We start from the raw sequence: 21,284 nt of genomic DNA on the forward strand, positions 1-21,284 counted from the left end.
AACGATCGGGCTGATTGCTGTCCGCTGCCTCAGAGGTGGCGGACGAGTTAAGGAGCAGCGGTCTTATGACCGCTGCTTCTTAACTTACATTTCCAGTGATCTGGAAAGTACAGGGGTAGATAGCAGCATCCGCTGCTTGGTAAATCTACCACTTGTATTTGTTGATAATATATTGATTGATATTTCATCCATTTCTATTGCCCATTCCCTCTTGGGATATCACTATTTCAAGCAAATGACTATAATTTAGCTTAATTTGCTAGGTGAGAGAAATAGGCAGGCTAATCTGTGTGGAATGGGATGATTTGCCAATAATAATTTTCGAATCATTGATGAATATTCTCTAAATCTGAGTTATGTTCTGTACTTTGTTGTCAATGCCCTCCTGACGTGATGGGTGGTAGCTCTTGGGTTTTATCTGCTACCTACTTGTGAAATGTTTATATTGTTTTTAAGACCAAAGTTATTTTCCTGAAAATACTGCATGATAATCTGCATATTGCTCAAATAGGAGTTTTATAACAAAAAGTGGTACCCTTTAAAGGGACAGCAAACACTTTGCAGTTACAAAACATTTCTGTTTTCTAGCTATAGAATAATATAGCCAAGTCTAAACATTTTTAAATCAAATTATGTTTGCTGCATTTTTTAATAGCCAAATTCTACCCACTATTTGCCTTAGTTATCTGGAGGAGTGAATCCAGGCTTTATTCTGCAGAAAAGAAGGCTAGCCATTATCATATTGCTAGTATAAACGTCACTGTTTTGCAGTTCTTATCTGTTGAAAGTCAATTAGGTACAGATATATGTAGCATGTTTAGCTATGATACATTTGTAATTAAAAAGGCCACAACTTTCAGACTCAGAGCTAAATTACACCAAAAGGTGGCAAAACAAATTAGACTATATTGCTAAACTGTTTTACTTCACGTAACTAAAAACATCTTTACAGTCTCAGCGTTTACTGTTCCTCATTGCACAATGCTTGTACCTACCCGAATTGAAATGGGTACCCCATTTCCTCCATTATATAATGTACACGTAGAATTAGCTTTGATTACTAACTAAGCCATTATCAAAACTTCTCACTCGCATATTCAAAAACGTGACGTAATCCCCCTTGTTCCCATTACCCAGTGCTTGAAATCACGACTATTATCACCTCCCAGTGACACTGATGACTCAGGCTTCCTCCTCCTCCTAACCCCGCCCCGTAAACACACAGGATGCAGGTCTGGAAGATGGAGAAGGGCCCTGGGACATGTACACCGTTGCTCCTGGTGCTGCTTTGCCTGAGTGTTTCGGGCGGCGAGGCGCAAACTGACAGCACACCGGAGCAAAGCAGGCCATACGCCGTGCTGCTCAAACAAAACCTGGGTGAGACGAGCCACCGGCCTAAGACAGAGCATGGCTAATAGAGTGGTGGTGCAGGGTAATGGTGAGCTAGAAGCAGGGCAGGTGTGGAAGGAAACAACAATACTGATGGAATATTTTAGAAATAGAGAGACTGCGTGATGTTGGGGTTATAGTTTTACAAGCAGGAAATTGGATTTGGTCTTTGTATGTGGCGAGATTGGGTGCAGAGAGAGAGAGCGGAAACTTGATGTTGGGATTGAGAGGCAGAGGAATTTGTGGCATTTTTAAACAGTAAATTAATTAGGCGTGTTCATGGTGTGGAAACTATAGTAACATCAGTAAAATACATTTTAATAATTAGATTGATCTAGATAAAATCAATACCAATACTTATGTTGTATGGCTGAGAAAATAATTTAGAACGCTAAAATAGGATTTTACCCTTAAAGTGCTACAAAACTTGTTGAGATCTGTGCATATCCTAAAAGGGCCAATTAAGTAAAAAAAATGCATAAAAAATTGTTTACAAATTGCTGGCAAGTATTTCAAAATCATTTTCAAAAATAAGCAAAATACTTAAATAGCCATGCTGTCTGGAGCAGTCTGCTCCACCCCCTCTTATCAGTGTTTAAACACAGGCATTGTATTTCAACTGAGTTCACAGCTTCTAGGCATGCTCCAGCAGATAATCCCTATGCATTTTTGCATTCCACCAAAGCAACGATAGATATAGACACAGCCATAGAAGGAAATGTGTGGGGGGAATTGGAGCTTTACAATTCTGAAACTTAAAAAAAAAAAGAAAGGGTTAATGGCAAGGCACTGCAGTATAAATTTGCAGGTAAAGTAATTAAAGTACATACTATTATATTTTGTCTCTATCCTAACTTGTTTTATGTCCCTTTAACTAACCTATAATTCTGTTAAATACCGGTATATAATTGCAGTGTAGTTCATTTTATGAGACATACAGTTTGACGATGGTTACAATTTGCCTGTATTTTCATGCATAGATCAGCATTTTAAATTTATGATCAGTGAAAGCAATAACAAATAGATATTCATTTTATAAGACGTTTTGGGGCCGTTTTATCATTGGTCTGTCCAACATGATTTGCTCAGTGGATCATGTCCGACAGGCATCGCTGAATGCCAACAGCATAAGCTGTCGGCGTTTATCATTGCACAAGCAGTTCTTGTGAACCGGATTTACCGCACGGCTATTGGCTAAGAGGTGAAAACGTCACCTCTTAGCAAAAAAAATTTTTAGCCGTTGGCTGCTGTAGCAGCTAAAAACGGCGATCGGTTAAAACAAATAAAGGAGCTTTCTACATGAAGTGTCTTATACTTCATGAATGAAAGTCCCCTTCATTTGTTTCAAAAGTCAATCATAGCATTTGTAAAACACTAGGATTATTTTCACTTTAAATAGAAACTATCTTTAGATTTAAATAAATTGAAAAATATTTTTTTTATTTATTTTTAAAAAAATCATTGATTTTTATCCACCCTGGTTTGGTGTATGATTACTGGATTTCTTTCCATTTTCAACACCTTATTATGTGTAATGTACTATCATGGTCAAAATCTTTGTGAGGGGGTTACATAGGATATATTTCTATGGCACTTTTCTGTCTGACAAGTTTAAATACCACCTCAAGCAAGTTGTCATTCTGCCACTAAAACACTTATCCACTCTGACACATCTGCAGAGGGAACTTGGGCAGCTTCCATAAACAAATACAATTTCTGAAAACCAGGCAGTACACTGAGCAAAGGGCGGTATGGTTATATATCTATTTCAATGTAGGGAGCTCATATTCTAGCTGCCAAGTCAAATTGTAATGTCTCTATGATAGCATGGCTCTGTGTATTTGCCAAGCTATTTGAAATGTGAGTGGTGATTGGCAGATTTAAAAAAAAAAAAAATTCTGTGTATGTCTGGCATTTTTTATTGGTTGCGAAGGAAACCATTTTGGAAAATAGTTGCTTTAGATAAATAGTAGCAGGAGTGGTATTGGCATAGTTTTTTTTTTTTTATTAACATTTTGCAGGACAAAATTCTAAGAGCATAGTGAAAAAAAACATTATTTGACCTTTGTTCTAACTGGACACAAAAAAAACCCATCAGGTTACATTTTGGACTAGATTCAAAAACGTGTTCTTAAGTACTGGAAAAATATTAAAGGGACGCTGAACCCAATTTTTTTTTTCTTTCGCTATTCAGATAGAGCATGCAATTTTAAGCAACTTTGTAATTTACTCCTATTATCAAATAATTTTCTTCATTATCTTGGTATCTTTATTTGAAAAGCAAGAATGTAAGTTTAGATGCCAGCCAATTTTTGGTGAACAACCTGGGTTGTTCTTGCTGATTGGTGGATAAATTCACCCATCAATAAACAAGTGCTGTCCAGGTCTGAACCAAAAATTCACTGGCTCCTTAGCTTAGATGCCTTATTTTTCAAATAAAGATAGCAAGAGAATAAAGAAAAATTGATAATAGGAGTAAATTAGAAAGTTGCTTAAAATTGCATGCTCTATCTGAATCTCGAAAGAAAAAAAAATTGGGTTCAGTGTCCCTTTAAGAGAGCCTAGCAGAAACACAAGTTACTTCTGAGGGACAGAGATTAGAAGCATTTGCTATATAAGGATGTGTTTAATGACACACATGTAGGGACTGAGATGTCATAGATCTAAATTAAGCCAAGATGTTTATTACAAAAATAAGAAAAATATGCAGTTAATCGAATTAGCAAAGTTTTATACACGCAGTAGCTTTACCTACTCAATTATCCTGTCTTTAAAACAAAACCTTACTGAATCTATAGCATTGACCTATATTGCTGGTTAGTAGGAAGAGAGGAAATGTAATTTTGTTTGACTCTATTCTAGTATAAAATAAATGCTTTTTTTATGTGATAAGTTAGCAGAATTACTACCTCTTCCTTTCTTATAGGCATTATGAGGAAGGAATATAGTTGTAGCTAGGTAGGAGGAACAAGCACTGCCAAAGAGCTGGTGAATGGGGAGACATGTAGGAACAGAAATTCAACTAAAATATATAATCTAATGGTAAAAAAGGACACTGTTACTGATCATTGATACACCTTTGGCAAACACAATTAAAAAGAAAGGCTGCATGTTAAGATCTGCATGCAAATTAGATGAGCCAAAGCAGAGCTAATTAAACTCATCATACAAAAAAAACCTTGGGATTTATTTTGAATTTTCAAAATTTTATTTTTTCCTTTTCCAGTTTTGCTAGGGAGCATTCTGACCGTCCTCTTTGTTGCTATGATTGTCCTGGCTGTGTGTGTATACAAACCCATCAGGCGACGGTAATGGAGATATAGACTGGAACTCACATGAACCAAGACGATCAAGCGTTGTAAAGTCTTACGGTGCGCATACTGCACAGACATTTGGAATCCTTATTCTACTGAAAATTAAGTTGCCATTGAGAATTATTTAACTTTTGCCCCAGTATGTTTGTCACAAATACTTTTTCTATCTTTACTTTACAAATGCTTCAAAGCATTTCATAATATATTTTTTTCATGTGGTTGGTTATGTGCTAACAAGTGGCAGATAATTTGAATGTAATTTGTATATAATAAAATTTTAAATCTGTCATCAAACCATACCCCCCCCCCCCCCCCCCCACCAGCCATTCTGGGTCAAAAAATAGACTCCTGATTCTGTTATTTATTACCATGTTAAAATAAATACTGACATTTGTAACTGAGAACAGTATAAAATGCAGACTAGTGATCATTGATATTATACCTGTAATATCTGTCTGCATATTATTGTATGTATCTTATTTTTACTCTCTGTTTAGTTTCTGCATTTACAACTCTGTTATTCTTGCTTTACTATCATGCCTCTCTTTTGTGTTTTTAATACATGCTCTGTATTTTTGGTTAAAAATGAATGTACATTAAACTGATCAGTATTACTTCAGGCCAGACAGAGAATGTAAGCTCACCAAACGTGTCTTTTGATATGTATTGTTAATGCAATTAATAGTATCACCCAATCCATTCAGTGTTAATGATATCCAAAACCCTAATTTCTTACCTCCTCTATTTTTGATATACTTAATATTTTTGGCTTAAAGGGCCATCATAGTGCAAAAAATGACATCCTCTAATTCATTAAACCATGTAATTTTATCACTAGTGACCCTGTAACTGTATGTGCTTAACCCCTGCAAGAGGTCAACTGAGCGGTACTTTCACTATGTGTTTAACTCCTTTGGGGAGGTAAACACAGAGTTGCAGGGTCACTAGTGCTAAAATGACACGCTTTTACAAATTAGAGCATGTCATTTGGCCCTTTAAGTGGCACTATAAATATATGTATGCATAATTTCTTGTCTCTAGATACTAGTTTATTCAGATTCTTCTGTAAAGCTCAATTTTGGATTTTTAAGGCATTAGATATTAGAATTTTTTTATTTTATGGTGAAATGTATATTGATCAGTAGGCCAAATTATTTATGTATCTGCTTTTTCTGTCGCAGTGACTTTCAATAACTACTTCATGAATCAACACTGGCGGGTATGAGTTTTATGTGATAACAATTTTAATAAACCTCAAAATACTTTGAAATAATACCCTAGGGCTGCAGTAAACATGTAAGCTGCGTAATCATCTGCAAAGACTATTTATTTATTTAACAAATTGTTGCGTTACTGCTTTAGTTTGCCTGTAAAGGAAAAAATCTTTTTAAAACTTTGCCTTGGTTTTGGGGTCACATCATGATGCTTTAGACATTGATGTTGCCATATTGAATTATATACGTCAAATAAACACATATAATTCATTAGGTATTTAACATTGCTTTTAGTGATGTGACGTTCAGAAACTTTTTTTCTTCTCCATTAGATTAGCAGTTTAAGTTTTCTGAAATTTCTAATCACATATTTCCAGCTGTAAAACATACATGAGTATAATATATTTTAGAACTTAATAAAGTATTAATTGCCTGCTTTGTTAAATTAAGTTTTCCATAATTAAGACAAGGCACTTTGTTTTGATTGCTTATCTGAATTCAAACTAATAAAGTTTTTTCAAATGGGGCGGCAAATTTGCACTTTCAATAGAGCATAAACTTTGCTAGATGTAAGATTTTTGCACGTGTCAAGTTGCGCTTGTATTACAAGTTGAAAGTAAAACGTTTGCGCTCGAGCGCCAACGTTACAGTTAGAATATTGCCTATGCGTTAACTTATTACCCCATAGACTTTAATGGAGAGTGAAACATGAAAACAAACCCAATCGCGTTTAACCAAGTGCGCTCATCCTGGCATGAAATATGAATATTTCACATTCCATATGTTCTATTTTATTCTTAAATATTTCTAAATATTATCTGATGGATTTGTGGTAAAATATTTATTTATTTAAATATATATACATACACATATATATATATATATATATATATATATATATATATATATATATATATATATATATATATATATATATATATACAGTATATATGTGAAGAGAATTGGAATGTGAAATATTTAAAGTACATACACTGTTAAACACTTTAGGAAATATGAATCTTGCATAAATATGATTTTTCATGTTTTCAGCTACTTGACTGCAAAGAGCCCCAACGCAGATATATATATATATATATATATATATATATATATATATATACATCTTTATACATGTGTATGTATGTCTGTTAAAGCCCTTTGCACGCCTCTTTTTTTTTTTTTTTTTTTTTTTTTTTTTTTTTTAGCCCTTATAACTTTTGAATGCAATAATAAAAAAAAAATTATCAGTGTTATGAGTGTAACTGTACTTTTAAAAGTATTTTAGATGGGGTTTTTTGTCTTGCGTAACGGTTAACCAGAGCTCTGAAATCACGCTAACCGGATGTGCGTAAAATTAAATTGTGCTGAAGTGAACGCCTTTACTTTCACCTCGTAATACGCATGCTACTTTCTGACGAGTTCAAAGAGCCGCAATATACCCCTTAACACTTGCGCGCAACAGCACACCACTCGTAATCTAGCCCAAAGTTTGGTAAAACATTAATATTTCTGGCCACGCTCTAATAAATTGTTTCACTAGCATACCAGAGATGCCTTAGACAAGCTGGGTACAAAAATACATTTTGGGACATTTTTTTTTCCCCGAGACATATTATAACTCTTATGTAAGGATTCTGTATAATCATAACTACTCTTTAGATTTGAAAATGTTTAAAAAGTTGGTTTCACTTAAAAAAATCATAAAACAGAACAACAAAAACACAATCTCAGCTGGCCTTTAAAAAAGTAACCTATTTAAAAAACGTTCAAGCTATTCGGCTTCATTATTTTTGTTTGCTCAAAAAGTTACAATCCTTTTGCTGTTTATTATTACAGTTCACGGCAAAGTTAACTACTGGAAATTAAGGATTAATGTTGCTGCGCTGATCATTGTTACACAGAGTATGCAAGTTGCTAATGTCTTGTTTTCATGCAGCACGGGTATGAAAGCAAATTTTCTGTTTACAGTCAGACCTGTAGTTTCTATGGTTTTCAAAGTAATTTGTTTATTTGTGTAATATATAACTAACCAGTAAAAAGTAATGAATTGACTACTTTTGAAACTTAAAAACAATGTTTACTCTTTTTACTTGATTTTTAATTGTACCCTAAGTTTTATTTTTATTAAATATCAACAATATTGTTATTTATTTGCAACAATAAAGTAACATTATTCAATTAATGATGTTCTCTTAATTATTTTTTTTTAATATAAATATGTTGATTGGAGGGAATCAAACCTTCTGCAGACCTGTAAGAATGTAGCAGAATAGTCGGGGTAATAATGTTTCCTTTTACAACATATAAAAAAAATATATAACCGTGAGTGATGTGACATCTTAAACTTTTGGATCTGATTAATAATGCAGAAGTAATGCTTTTTGTAATCACCAGCTATTACAAGAGGCATTTTCTCTTGTTAAATGTTGCCATTTAATGGATTTGCCGCCTTCCCTCTCTCTCTTAATTTTGTTCTTGGCCTCGTAGGAGATGGTTGAAATTAGAGGTTATTCCATCTACTTACTTGGATTACAAATTGGGAGCTCAGACCTATGTGAGCCCCAGAGTCCCTGGAGGGAGTATCATTTACAAAGAAGACGGAATATATTCTTCACAACAGATTAATGATACAGAGACACAGGAATATACCCTGTTATGTGCACAGCATTTTTTTAACAGGACTTGAGCCATAACTACCCTCAGGCGTCGCAGGGCCTGATTTTTAACAGACTCTAATCTGATATTTAGTGCCTGCCAGTCCCAGGAAGGGGGTGACTACCCATACAGGAGCTGCCAAGGTGTTCTTAAGGGCTTTTTCTTATTTCATGGGGCTTTTTAAGCAGGGAGTGTTTTTATAGTGTAGAGGGCTCTCTACCAGGTTTTCTCTGTACTGTGTCATTGTATACTGTTATTTAAGTACAAACATTGAACAAAATTGTTTCTGTCCCCACTGATATTTCTTTAGAGGAGTCAGTTTCTGATATCCCTCTAGCTACAAATATGTGTTTATTTTGCAAATCTAGAAAATAATAATCCAAGAGCGCCTATGAAGAGGTGAAGGAAGAATCTAACAGATTGGATTAAAAATAATAATCAAACATTTAATAACAAATCATAAATATTATGTTACATGGATCCATGTATTATATACTAGACATACATATGAGAACTAAGTTAAAAGTTACATATAATTATATAAAAACAGTGGTTAAAAAACAGGGATATGAAAACAATTTAAAAGCGGTTGCCAATCGTGACAATAAGTATAAATGTTCCTATGAGGTATCGCCAATTAGGGAGATAAACAAATGGGAGTCACATTAAGTGATCTCTAAATAATAATGATGTTTCCAATGGACGTGTTCTAATAAATGGAAAGTCCAGTGAGAAAGTCTGGTGAAAAAAATCCAGTGATATAACTTGTGCTATTGAAACAAAATTTATATAAATCCTGTGATAAAAATATATATAAAAACTGTGAAAAAATTATATGAAAAAATTTGGAAAAAATTAATATGTGGGACCCCAAAAGATGAAAAATATATTGTTAAATATTTTATAAAAATATGTTAAATTGTGCAAAAATGAATGATGTTAAAAATAGATTATTATAAAAGCCAAAAGTAAAAATATAGATGTGTTCAAAAAGTTAAGTGGTTTTGTGGGGTTAAAGATGTATATAATCAAATAAGATGTCAGTTACTGAATGTTAGTGAATGATCCTCCTTGTGAGTGATTTTCCGTGTGTTTCCGTGTGAATGATGATAGTTTTTCCTTTTAGTTGGATAACTGTGCTTTTCCTTTCAATGATACCTTTAGTAGTTCCTGTAAATTAAAAAATAACAGTGCAATAACATCTCAAAATATAAACAATATTGAAATAATGCTCACCAATTTGTCAACGCGTTTCGGCCTCTTTAATAGGCCTTTCTCAAGACTATCTTGTGGTGAGTAATGGTGGCTCTATTTATGTGTGTTGAAAACCAATAGATTATCGTAATTTTGGTGCTAAATCTATTGGTTTTCAACACACATAAATAGAGCCACCATTACTCACCACAAGATAGTCTTGAGAAAGGCCTATTAAAGAGGCCGAAATGCGTTGACAAATTGGTGAGCATTATTTCAATATTGTTTATATTTTGAGATGTTATTGCACTATGTTATTTTTTAATTTACAGGAACTACTAAAGGTATCATTGAAAGGAAAAGCACAGTTATCTAACTAAAAGGAAAAACTATCATCATTCACATGGAAAATCACTCACATGGAAACACTCACAAGGAGGATCATTCACTAACATTCAGTAACTGACATCTTATTTGATTATATACATCTTTAACCCCACAAAACCATTCACTTAACTTTTTGAACACATCTATATTTTTACTTTTGGCTTTTATAATAATCTATTTTTAACATCATTCATTTTTGCACAATTTAACATATTTTTATAAAATATTTAGCAATATATTTTTCATCTTTTGGGGTCATATAATTTTTTCACATATTTTTTCACAGTTTTTATATATATTTTTATCACAGGATTTATATAAATTTTGTTTCAATAGCACAAGTTATATCACTGGATTTTTTTCACCGGACGTTCTCACTGGAATTTCCATTTATTAGAACACATCCATTGGAAACATCATTATTATTATTTAGAGATCACTTAATGTGACTCCCATTTGTTTATCTCCCTAATTGGCGATACCTCATAGGAACATTTATACTTATTGTCACGATTGGCAACCGCTTTTAAATTGTTTTCATATCCCTGTTTTTTAACCACTGTTTTTATTGTCAAGGTATTTGAAATATTATTAAATAATATATAGAGGTATATTTGTCTTTATTTAATAGATCTGTGGATATGAACATGGTCTGTAGACAAAGGTTTGTTCCTAAGAGATCTCCCACATTCATTATGTAAAATTATGCTGAACACACAGGGGGAGACAATGGAACATTTGGCCTGCCAAATTTCAGAACAGTCACTTAGAGGAATGTTGGGGGAAGTAATTTTGAAAGAGAACAGGATGAGTCATAAAAGGCAAATTAAGAGGATAGATTGTCAGATAGGTAACACCACACAAAATATATGGAGACGAAATGTCTGAAATACCCATCTTGGAACTGATCAAAATCATAGAGAAACCGCTTTTATACACATAGGTGTTAATCATCCTTAAACATCAAATACACATCTGCACTACTAGCTAAACAGGAAATATGCTGCATTAAGACTTTTACAACTACTCGTGGATTGACCCCATGTGGTGAGTATGAGACAAAAAGTCTGGCAACTGAAGTTACTGAAAAGTTAGAATGTTAGGATAATACAGTGAAGGCCCATGACTTACATTATGATTTCAAAACAACTGTATATATTTTAATGGATATGAGATGTGTATATATATATATATATATATATATATATATATGTGTGTATATATATGTGTATGTTTTGAAAGCATGAATATCTTAGCCTCTGTGTGTTTAAGAACATGAATAGATGTTTATGGACCTGAAGAGAAGTGATTATTAACATTTATTTTTATTTCAGATCTACATAGACAGGATTCACTTGGAATACAGTACAATACTGAATTAAAAATAAGCTATTATTCACATATAAATGCCAGGATACCGATAACATTGTAATGCATTTTAAACTAATAATTAGCAGTATTAAATTACCTAAATAAAATAAAATATTAATAATATAACATATTTGGTATCAGAATAATCAGAAAAAATAACCTAATATTAACCATCTGTAATTGGGGTTATATATGATTAATGCAGAGAGTGTGATCTGATTAAATAACCATTTTATGAAAGAAATTTTTTTTTAACTTGCTTAAAAATGTTAGAGATGGTCTTGTTGTATTTGTTTGTTTGTACGTCTGCTGCCACCTGGTGTTATGTTGCGAGAACTACAGCCAGAAGGTTCTCTCTGGTTGTTAAAAATGAAATTTCCAAGGGCCAATCCGATTTAGACTTCCCAGATAACCAATGGGAAGGTCAGCTCCCGCAGGGCCACCCACAATTTACCAGTGATGGGAAAACCAAATAAAAAGTGAATGCAATGGAGAGAAAGGGACAGATTTTCTGCTGAAGCTAAAACTTGTAACTGGTTCCCGCTGGTGTGAGATACCACTTTACTTGAGCAAAGCGAATCTACCCTTCTCATTGATTGCGATATACACTTATTGGTGATCTGAGGTAAAATAATTCCTACCAAGAAATATTGGATATCGACTGCTTTTTACTTTGGTAACGTATTCAAGGTTTTGTAAGATAAGTTATATGCATAGTCAATTTGTATTTAATAGATTTAAAGAAACAGTGTGTTTTAATTAGCATTTCACAGCCTATATATATATTGTTTAAATCTGCGTCTGATTGACCAAGTAACTCATCTATGCAAGTTCTGATATTGTCAGTTAATTTTGTATTAGGATAAATTGCAGTTAAATAGCAGAATATATATATTATCCTATTGTTTTATAAACACTGCTTAGAATTGTATTGCTTGGATGTTAAAGGTTTTTAGTCCCATTGTGTTAAATAAATAAAAGGCTGAATTGTGAAGGTATATTTTTCTGGGTTTTGTAAGAAGGATAGCATATCTTAAGAGTTGGTTTTAACGCATATAAACTTTTATTTAGTTTCCTTTTACTGCAAATATAGTTCAATATGTTTATGGATATTAACTAAATAAAAGAATTCAGATATTTATATTAATTGTATGGTCTAGTAGGTGCATGGTTGATAAGGGTTTCTATTTCTTTGTATTGTGTTTATAACCCTGCCATAAACTTATATATATTATTTGGATAGCACTACTAAGATTTTCATAAATATACTGACATAATAATTGGAGGCATTGCATGAGATTTATTAATATCCATCATAATTGATATAATATATTTGTAAGTAAATAGAAATTATTATAAAAGAGAAAAAATTCATATTTCGATATTAATATTTTGAAGATATATTTTTTTTTGAAAAGTTGAAATATTAATTTTCATATTTCGAGATTGACATTAACATCTTGAAATATTATTAAAGATTAATTTTGAAAAATTAATAAAAATATTAATTTTTCATATTTCAAAATTGGTCAAAAATATTAATTTTTCATATTTTCAAAATAAATCAAAAATATTAATTTTTTCATATTTCGGAATATTAATTTTTCATATTTCAAAATTAATAATATTTTTTTGAAATATAAAATTTTTCCTTCTCTCTTTTTATTGGCAAAAATTGTATTAGCGTTTTAGTTTAACTAAGTACTAAACCAATATAATAATGTCTGTAGCCAGAAGCGACTCATTTAATTCTATACATAGCAATGAAATTGGTCCCATAACCATACCTATTACTAAAGGTCAGGTCCTTAAGAAAGATATCTTAAGTTACCTTAAAGGGAAGTTTAATATTGCGGGTGAATTAAATGATTTTATGGATATGCTTGAAACTAGGGCTAAAAATATTACCGTTAATAATAATATGTGGAATGAAGAGAATGAATTCTTCCAGGAATTATTAATGATTAATCAATGCAAAGCTCCCATAAAGCGAGACGAACTAATACTAAAATCCTGGCCCCTTTTAATATGCATAATTGACGAAATGTCGTTTTGTGTCACAGACAAACGATTGCAAATACAGGAGCTAGAAAATAGTATTCGTTCCTCGCGCAGACGCGAAGAGGGTTTAAAAACAGCCAAAAATAAAATGGATGAATTTGCCCAAAACCTAGCCACCTTAGATAAGCACAATATGGACTTAATCGCGCAGATACAAGATTTAAATAAACAGCTTGCGCAAAGCCAGAGAGAATTAAGCGATTTAAAAAGGTCATATCGCCATAATGAAAACCCCTATATTAGCAATGAGAATAATACAGATAATGCTAACTCCTTTAGCGAACGCGTCAGGGACGAGGTACGAAAATATATAGAACAACATAGACAAATGACCCCTAACGGGTCAGAAGTAGATTTCCCAAATAGACAATCCCCTCAGGATGTAAATCCAGAGGACAGCTGTAGCGCAGCTGATGCGGGGGAGGGAAACTCTAACAGAGAATCCCAAAATAAGTCTGATAAAGTCTATGATTCCCATAAAATAATCACTTTTGTACAACGCGCAGTACCTATATTCTCCAATAAGGGAACAACATCTGTAATTGATCATTTACAGGCTTTTGAAAATGCGTTAGCTATAATGAATGTTACAAGTGAGAAATTGAAAATTGAATTTCTACCTTGGGTATTTGACAGTAAGCATCACAAATTCTTTGCCTCACTAAAGGATATGAATATTCATTCCTGGAATGGGGTAAAACGACAATGCAGAAAAGAATTCGGGCAATATCGCACTAAAACTGCCGCAAAGATAGCGGTATATGGTTTAAAGTGTCGTGCGAATCAGAGTCCAATCGAATTCCTTTCTGTATTGAAAAATGCGTACAGTATGGCTGAAGATAATCCCAAATTTGACGGCTCAGAATTTGTAAATTTATTTTTTGAAGCACTACCTACACCCATCAAAATTAACTTAGCTAGAGATTTTGATGAGGACTGCTCATTGGAATGGCTGATCAAAGAGAGTACAAAATTATACTCTATTCAGCAATCCAGTGAACAGGGGGTTAAAAAGGAGTCAAAACCCAAAATTGTGGCAGAAACTAGGGTATCACCTAGCCCCCTCAATTTGGAGTCTAACAAGAGGACTTATGCAGAGGTGGCCAGTCAAAACAGGCCATCTCCACAGAGGTTTAATTCTGCCCCTCCCCCTACACAGGTTGAGGCGCAGGGAGACTATAACCAAAGTGGGGGACATAATCAGGTGAATAATTACTCACAAAGAGAATACTCACCAAATAATTGGTATCCGCGCAAGGGTAGATACAATAAACGGCGAAGATATTCTCAGGGTAACCAGACACCCCAGGTATATAATGCTCCCCAAAATATTAATACTGAACAAGCTGAACCCCAGGGGCAACCACGCCAGAATAGAAATAGTGGCCCTGATTCTGAGGGAATGCAATGGTCCAGGAATCAGTACAATGGGGCACCAAGAGATAGGCCCAGGGGTAGAGGTAACTTGTACAATCAGGTAGATATGCTGTTTACCCAATTAAATCGGTTGAGCGAACAAATCGCTAATATGAGTCAAAAATCTACGGCTCAGCAACCGAACAATACTTTTTTAGGGGTACAGCCAGTGGTCAGCAGTGGACCACAGGCACAGTCATAAATACTGCAGTATCACCTGAAGGGGAGGGTAGAGATATACAAACTGTAATAATAAATATCAATGATACTAATCATGTTATCTCCCCACAGACCGGAAACGGACAAATTAGCTGTGACAATGAGCGACATCAGCCGGAAAAAGTTAACAAATCTCTTCCTTTGCAGCTCTCTCTTAACCTTGTTTCCACAGATGCAGTACAAAAGAATCCAGCCGACCCTGTCATAGAGGAAACAGGTAGGTATGAAGCTTCTTCTGCATCGGAAAGCATGGCAAACTCAGGTAATACGTGGCGAAGCCCACAAATGTATGAGAATGCAAATTTTATGTGTGAAATGATAGAAACTGCAGGAAGATATTATGTTCTAGTTGAGCTGCAAGATTCAGTCTCCAACCCTATCAGGGGATTAATTGACACTGGGTCACAGGCAACTATCTTATCCCACAGATACTACACACAGCTAAATGAGCTAACACCCCACAAACCTAAAATAAAAGAATTTGACGGTTCTCTAATAGGTGTTGGGGGTGACTCCCTAAAAGTTTACGGTACTGCCTGGTTAAAATTTAAATTGGGGAACAGGGTCATAAGACACCCTGTCATTATAGTGGATCTGCCAACTGATCGTTTAATTATTGGTAGTGATCTCCTGAAACGATTAAGCACCATAATTGATTGCATAAATAATGTAATTTGGTCGCAAGTTAAACGGCCTATCAATTATGAAAAATCTGGTATATCTCACGCCCGACATAGCTGTCACGTGGTGGAAGAGAAACCAGATGCTGTGGAGATTCATTTCAGGAATAACTCTGCACCTGAAATCACTATTCTACAAATAGACGATCAGACTCCTTTTAGTGGTTCTGATGGTAATACTTTTAAAATTTCGCCTGGAAAGATAGCGAATATTTCCCTAGATGGCGATGTATTAACCATATCACTCCACAAGGGGGATCATAAAATCCCTAAGGGGGGAGGCCACACTCAATACCTCACAGGGATTGAGAGAGTTAAAGAGGATCTATTTATCCCTATACAAGTACATGACCTTGGTAAAACCAAGTATGCTAAAATAAACTTAAAACAGGAAGCTAGCTATATAAGCGAAGGTTTATTAGAGCAAATAGCTGAACCTAAAGTGATTAAATATCTTTCTCCCCAAGACCACTGTGTCAACGGCCTGGATGACAGGTCTGAAAGCTATAACATCACAGCTAAGTGCTTATTATCTATCTCTCTTGGTAATAAGTCAGTGAAGCACCTGTTTTTAGTTTTAAATACTCCCCATAATCAAATATACATTGGCAATGATATCTTACATAGATATGCCATACAAATAGATCTGATTAATTCTTGCCTCTGGAGCAGGTTAAAGGGGGACCCTGAAGTATTTCAGGATGAAGATGCAGCCCTGAAATCAAACCAGCAATTGCCATATGCTGTGAATATGCAGGTATCTAGCGATGTCATAATTCCTGCTGGGGCTGATAAATTTCTTTTACCCTTACAGGTAAAGAGAGGTCAGAAATTAAAAACTTCTGAAACACTGATTTGCCTCTCCCATAGAATACAAAATCTGGGTGTCTCAGTAACCTACACTCCTATGGTGAATATTGGAACTGTTCCAATAAATATTATTGTGCATAACATGACCCCACAGGATATAACATTATCCAAGGGAACTACCATAGGATATGCACTGGAATCAAGTTATTACACTTTTGGATTCCAGAATAATGTAATTGGGCTAATACCTGAAGGATACCTAACTGAAGAACAATTAATAGAACAATCCTTTGCATCTATGCCAGAGGGTCTATTTAATATTCAGTCTATTTATCCCTTCAGCTCAGAGGAAGGCATCTGTAAAATTGAAGAAGCCTCTCTAGTGTTTGATCAGCCAATCAAACAGCAAGATTACCCCAATACCCAGAGTCATGGGAGCAATGTAAATTATAATCAAGGGGATCTCACCTCTAGACTGGAAGAAGCCTATGAAATAGGACAGCCTGAAATCTTTCCAGGATTTCAGCAAATAGTCGAAGAGCAAATATCCTTAGCTAATGGCTGTTCCAGCGATGATGAACGCCAACAGCTGCGAGAACTCCTAATGGAATACAAGGATATTTTCGCTAAGGACTCTTATGACTGTGGTACCACAGACTTGCACATTGCAAGAATACAAACAGATCCTAATGCGCCACCTGTATTTGTCAAACAATACAGACTTCCCTTAGCCTCATATGATTCTCTTGCAGAGATCATAAGGAATTTGGAAGAAAGAGGTATTATCAGACAGGTGCACAGCTCTTATAATAATCCTATTCTAGGTGTCCTTAAGCCCAATGGACAATGGCGTTTGTGTGCTGACTTAAGACAGCTAAACAAACGAGTATACATGTCTGGCTGGCCTGTACCATACATTGACCAGTGCCTAGCACAAATGCAGGGATCCAAAATATTCACTGCCATTGATTGTGCACAGGGATATTGGACCATAAAGGTACATGAAGAGGACCAATATAAGCTAGCATTCTCCTTCCAAAAGATTCAGTATGCATTCCAGAGACTTCCATTTGGATACATAAATTCTGGACATGAATTTGCTGTATTCATGCATAAGGCTATGCCTGACGCACTGGAAAGGGGGACCTTATCTTATGTGGATGATGTTTTAATCAAAAGCACAGACTTTGAAAAACACATTGCAGAGCTTAAACACGTCCTCAGCCAACTTAAAAGGGCAGGTGTCAAATTATCCCTGCAAAAAGCTCAATGGTGCCGCACTCGTGTAAACTTCTTGGGACATGAAGTTACCTCTGACGGATTAAATCCCCAGAAGAAAAAGGTGGAAGCTATAGTGAATTCTAAAAACCCGACTAACTTAAAGGAATTGAGATCATTCCTGGGTATGACGAATTATTCTCGCAAATTCATTGATAATTATGCGGAATTAACTAAACCACTACTACTTCTTCTGAAGAAAGATGTGAAATGGCACTGGAGTGAGTCTCAAGAGACAGCCATCAGAGAGCTGAAGAGAAAACTCACTCAAGCACCTTGCTTAGCATACCCTGAAGGTGGCAAACCTTTCTTCTTAGAGACAGGTTACACAGATATAAGCATGAGTGCTGTGTTATACCAAAAGCATGATAATTTGAACAAAGCCATTGCTTATGCGAGCAAAAATCTATCCCCAGTAGAAATAAAATTTAGCGATTGCGAAAAAGCCCTCTTATCTACTGTATGGGCTCTACAAAATTTCCGCAGCTATATACAGGGCGAGAAAATTATTGTGGAAACGGCCCACCAGCCTTTGCTATATTTGCAAAGTGAGAGAATAAGAGATGGGAATTTGTCTAATAGCCGCATAACAGCGTGGACTCTTTCCTTACAAGGCTGGCCCTTAGAAATTCGCTACAAGCAGAATAAAAAGAATCCAGTCGCAGAAGGGCTTGCTGAGCTCCACGACTGTACTGCTAGAGATCCTGGGGAAGAATTATCAGAAGATGATTTTCTGGAAGAACAATTGCTTTCCCCATATAAAATGTACAATGAGGACCATTGTCAAACATTACCTTGGGTATATGTTGATGGTTGTTCTTACCATGCCACTATTGATAATGAGCGCAGATTAGTCGCTGGCATTGGTATAACGGGGGCAAATGGATTCCCAAATATATCTATAGGTTTCAACATTGGACCAAGATCCAGTCAAGTTGCTGAACTAACTGCTGTTTTCAAAACCATTGGAATGGCTATTGAACATGGTATTCATGAATTTGTGATCATAACTGACTCAAATTATGTGCGTGACAGTTTTGTTGAATACCTGCCAACTTGGAAAAGAAATGGCATGCAGAAAAGCAATCACAAACCAGTCAAGCATGGCAAATTGTTCTGCGAGATTGATAATCTGGTAGTATCCAATGATTTAACCATACACTGGAAAAAGACCAAGGGTCATTCCAGAATTCTAGGTCCTGATAAGGAAGGAAATGACCTTGCGGACTCATTAGCCAAACAAGGAGCCATAACTGGAGAACCCCTTAATATTGACCATTTAATGGGTGCAATTCAGGTAGAAGCCATTACTAGAAACCAGGCAAAACAACAGAGTGAGCCTAACTTGGTACAATGGAGTCAGGATTCTCCTAGTGAGGACCTGATCACTAGTCAAAAAGAAGACCCCATTGTAGGCATCTTCTATGAACACATAGAAGATCCTGAAAGCAACCCCATCTCAAAAGATGATTGTATTGGCAAAGAAGATCTGAGAATCTTAATAAAATCTAAATCACAATTCAAATTACAGGATGGTTTGTTAATTAGAACCTCCAAAACTGGCATCCAGCAGTGGGTAGTACCCACCAAGTTCAGAGGTCTAATGCTTCAACATGCCCATGATGCTCCCACATCTGGTCATCGTGGTGCCAAACTCACGTATGAAATATTACGTGATTATGCTTTTTGGCCACACATGTTGAAAGATGTTCAAACCTACTGTCAAGGGTGTTTAATCTGTCCACAGTTCCAACCCACTGCACCAACGCATAGAGCGCCATTGCAGAAGAGGGGGATGGTAATGCCATGGTCAGATATACAAATTGATTTTATCGGTCCAGTAACAAGATCATCAAGAGGTAACAAATACATGTTAACCGTAACATGCCTGTTCACTAAATGGGTAGAGTGCATTAGTGCACCTAACAATAGTGCTGAAACATGTGCAGCATTGCTCATCAACCATGTATTTTCCAGATTTGGTCTGCCCCAAAGAATCGAGTCAGATCGGGGGACCCACTTCACTAGCGAAGTGATGACAAAAATGTGGAAAATACTAGGGGTTAAAAGAAAGCTCCATATTGCTTATAGAGCTGCCTCAAGTGGTGGTGTAGAGCGTTACAACCAGTCCATTGTTAAAATCCTCAAAAAGTTTGTGAGTGAAACAGGTAAAGACTGGGATATAAAACTACCTCTAGTCTTAATGGCATTAAGAGCAACTCCAAGTAGTGCTACCAAGATGTCACCTTTTGAGCTGATGACTGGTAGAAGAATGGTTCTACCTCAGCATCTGCTGTACCGTACATCAGACCAAAATTTGATAAACGCTACCAATACACATCAATATGTGGAAAACTTAAGAAAGCACCTGCAATATGCCTTTGCATTTGCTCAAAGGAATTTAGAAAGAGCCGCAACTGCCACTAAGACCTATTATGATCTCAAAACATCCAAAAAGGAATATGAAATAAATGATAAAGTTTATCTTTATAACTTTGGAAGAGATCAGGTTAGGAAGAAGAAATTTCTTCCCTCATGGAAAGGTCCTTTCGTCATTACTGACAAAATATCTCCAGTGGCCTATAAAATACGGATCCCCAAAAATGAAGGTTTCATAGATAAATGGGTCCATATCAATCAATTGCGAGCGTGTCATCCCAGATCCCAACTACAAGTCATAGAGGGAGAATGAAGTGTCACATCCCCAAATGAACTAAAGACATACTGTAGTTTAAAGGTGCCCAACTGATAAACATGAAGGCTCAAAATAACAAACTTTCTACATAAGAGACTGTCTAGGAGATGTACGGTCAACATCCTCACCAAATACCACTAACTTTGATCCAATTCAAATACATGTGTCCTACATATTTTTGAATTGGAAAGGGGGATTTATGTCAAGGTATTTGAAATATTATTAAATAATATATAGAGGTATATTTGTCTTTATTTAATAGATCTGTGGATATGAACATGGTCTGTAGACAAAGGTTTGTTCCTAAGAGATCTCCCACATTCATTATGTAAAATTATGCTGAACACACAGGGGGAGACAATGGAACATTTGGCCTGCCAAATTTCAGAACAGTCACTTAGAGGAATGTTGGGGGAAGTAATTTTGAAAGAGAACAGGATGAGTCATAAAAGGCAAATTAAGAGGATAGATTGTCAGATAGGTAACACCACACAAAATATATGGAGACGAAATGTCTGAAATACCCATCTTGGAACTGATCAAAATCATAGAGAAACCGCTTTTATACACATAGGTGTTAATCATCCTTAAACATCAAATA

At 35.2% G+C, this 21,284-nt stretch overlaps 1 protein-coding gene across 1 annotated transcript; it reads left to right on the forward strand.

Moving 5' to 3' along the window:
* The first annotated feature begins 1,218 nt into the window (after positions 1-1,218).
* Positions 1,219-6,766, forward strand: C2H12orf76 (chromosome 2 C12orf76 homolog). Its single transcript, XM_053700545.1, has 2 exons — positions 1,219-1,377; positions 4,616-6,766. Exons 1-2 carry the CDS (start codon positions 1,227-1,229, stop codon positions 4,699-4,701), a joined length of 237 nt encoding a protein of 78 aa, XP_053556520.1. The 5' UTR covers positions 1,219-1,226; the 3' UTR covers positions 4,702-6,766.
* The last annotated feature ends 14,518 nt before the right edge of the window (positions 6,767-21,284 follow it).

Source organism: Bombina bombina, chromosome 2 (assembly GCF_027579735.1).
Source record: "Bombina bombina isolate aBomBom1 chromosome 2, aBomBom1.pri, whole genome shotgun sequence".
In the NCBI taxonomy this organism is placed as follows: domain Eukaryota; kingdom Metazoa; phylum Chordata; class Amphibia; order Anura; family Bombinatoridae; genus Bombina; species Bombina bombina.

What these genes read in the sequence shown, in the direction of transcription:
- C2H12orf76 (XM_053700545.1), top strand. Translation starts at nt 1,227, where the DNA reads ATGCAGGTCTGGAAGATGGAGAAGGGCCCTGGGACATGTACACCGTTG. An exon ending in GCTGCTCAAACAAAACCTGG is followed by an intron (nt 1,378 to 4,615) that starts GTGAGACGAGCC and finishes TTCCTTTTCCAG; the next exon opens with TTTTGCTAGGGAGCATTCTG.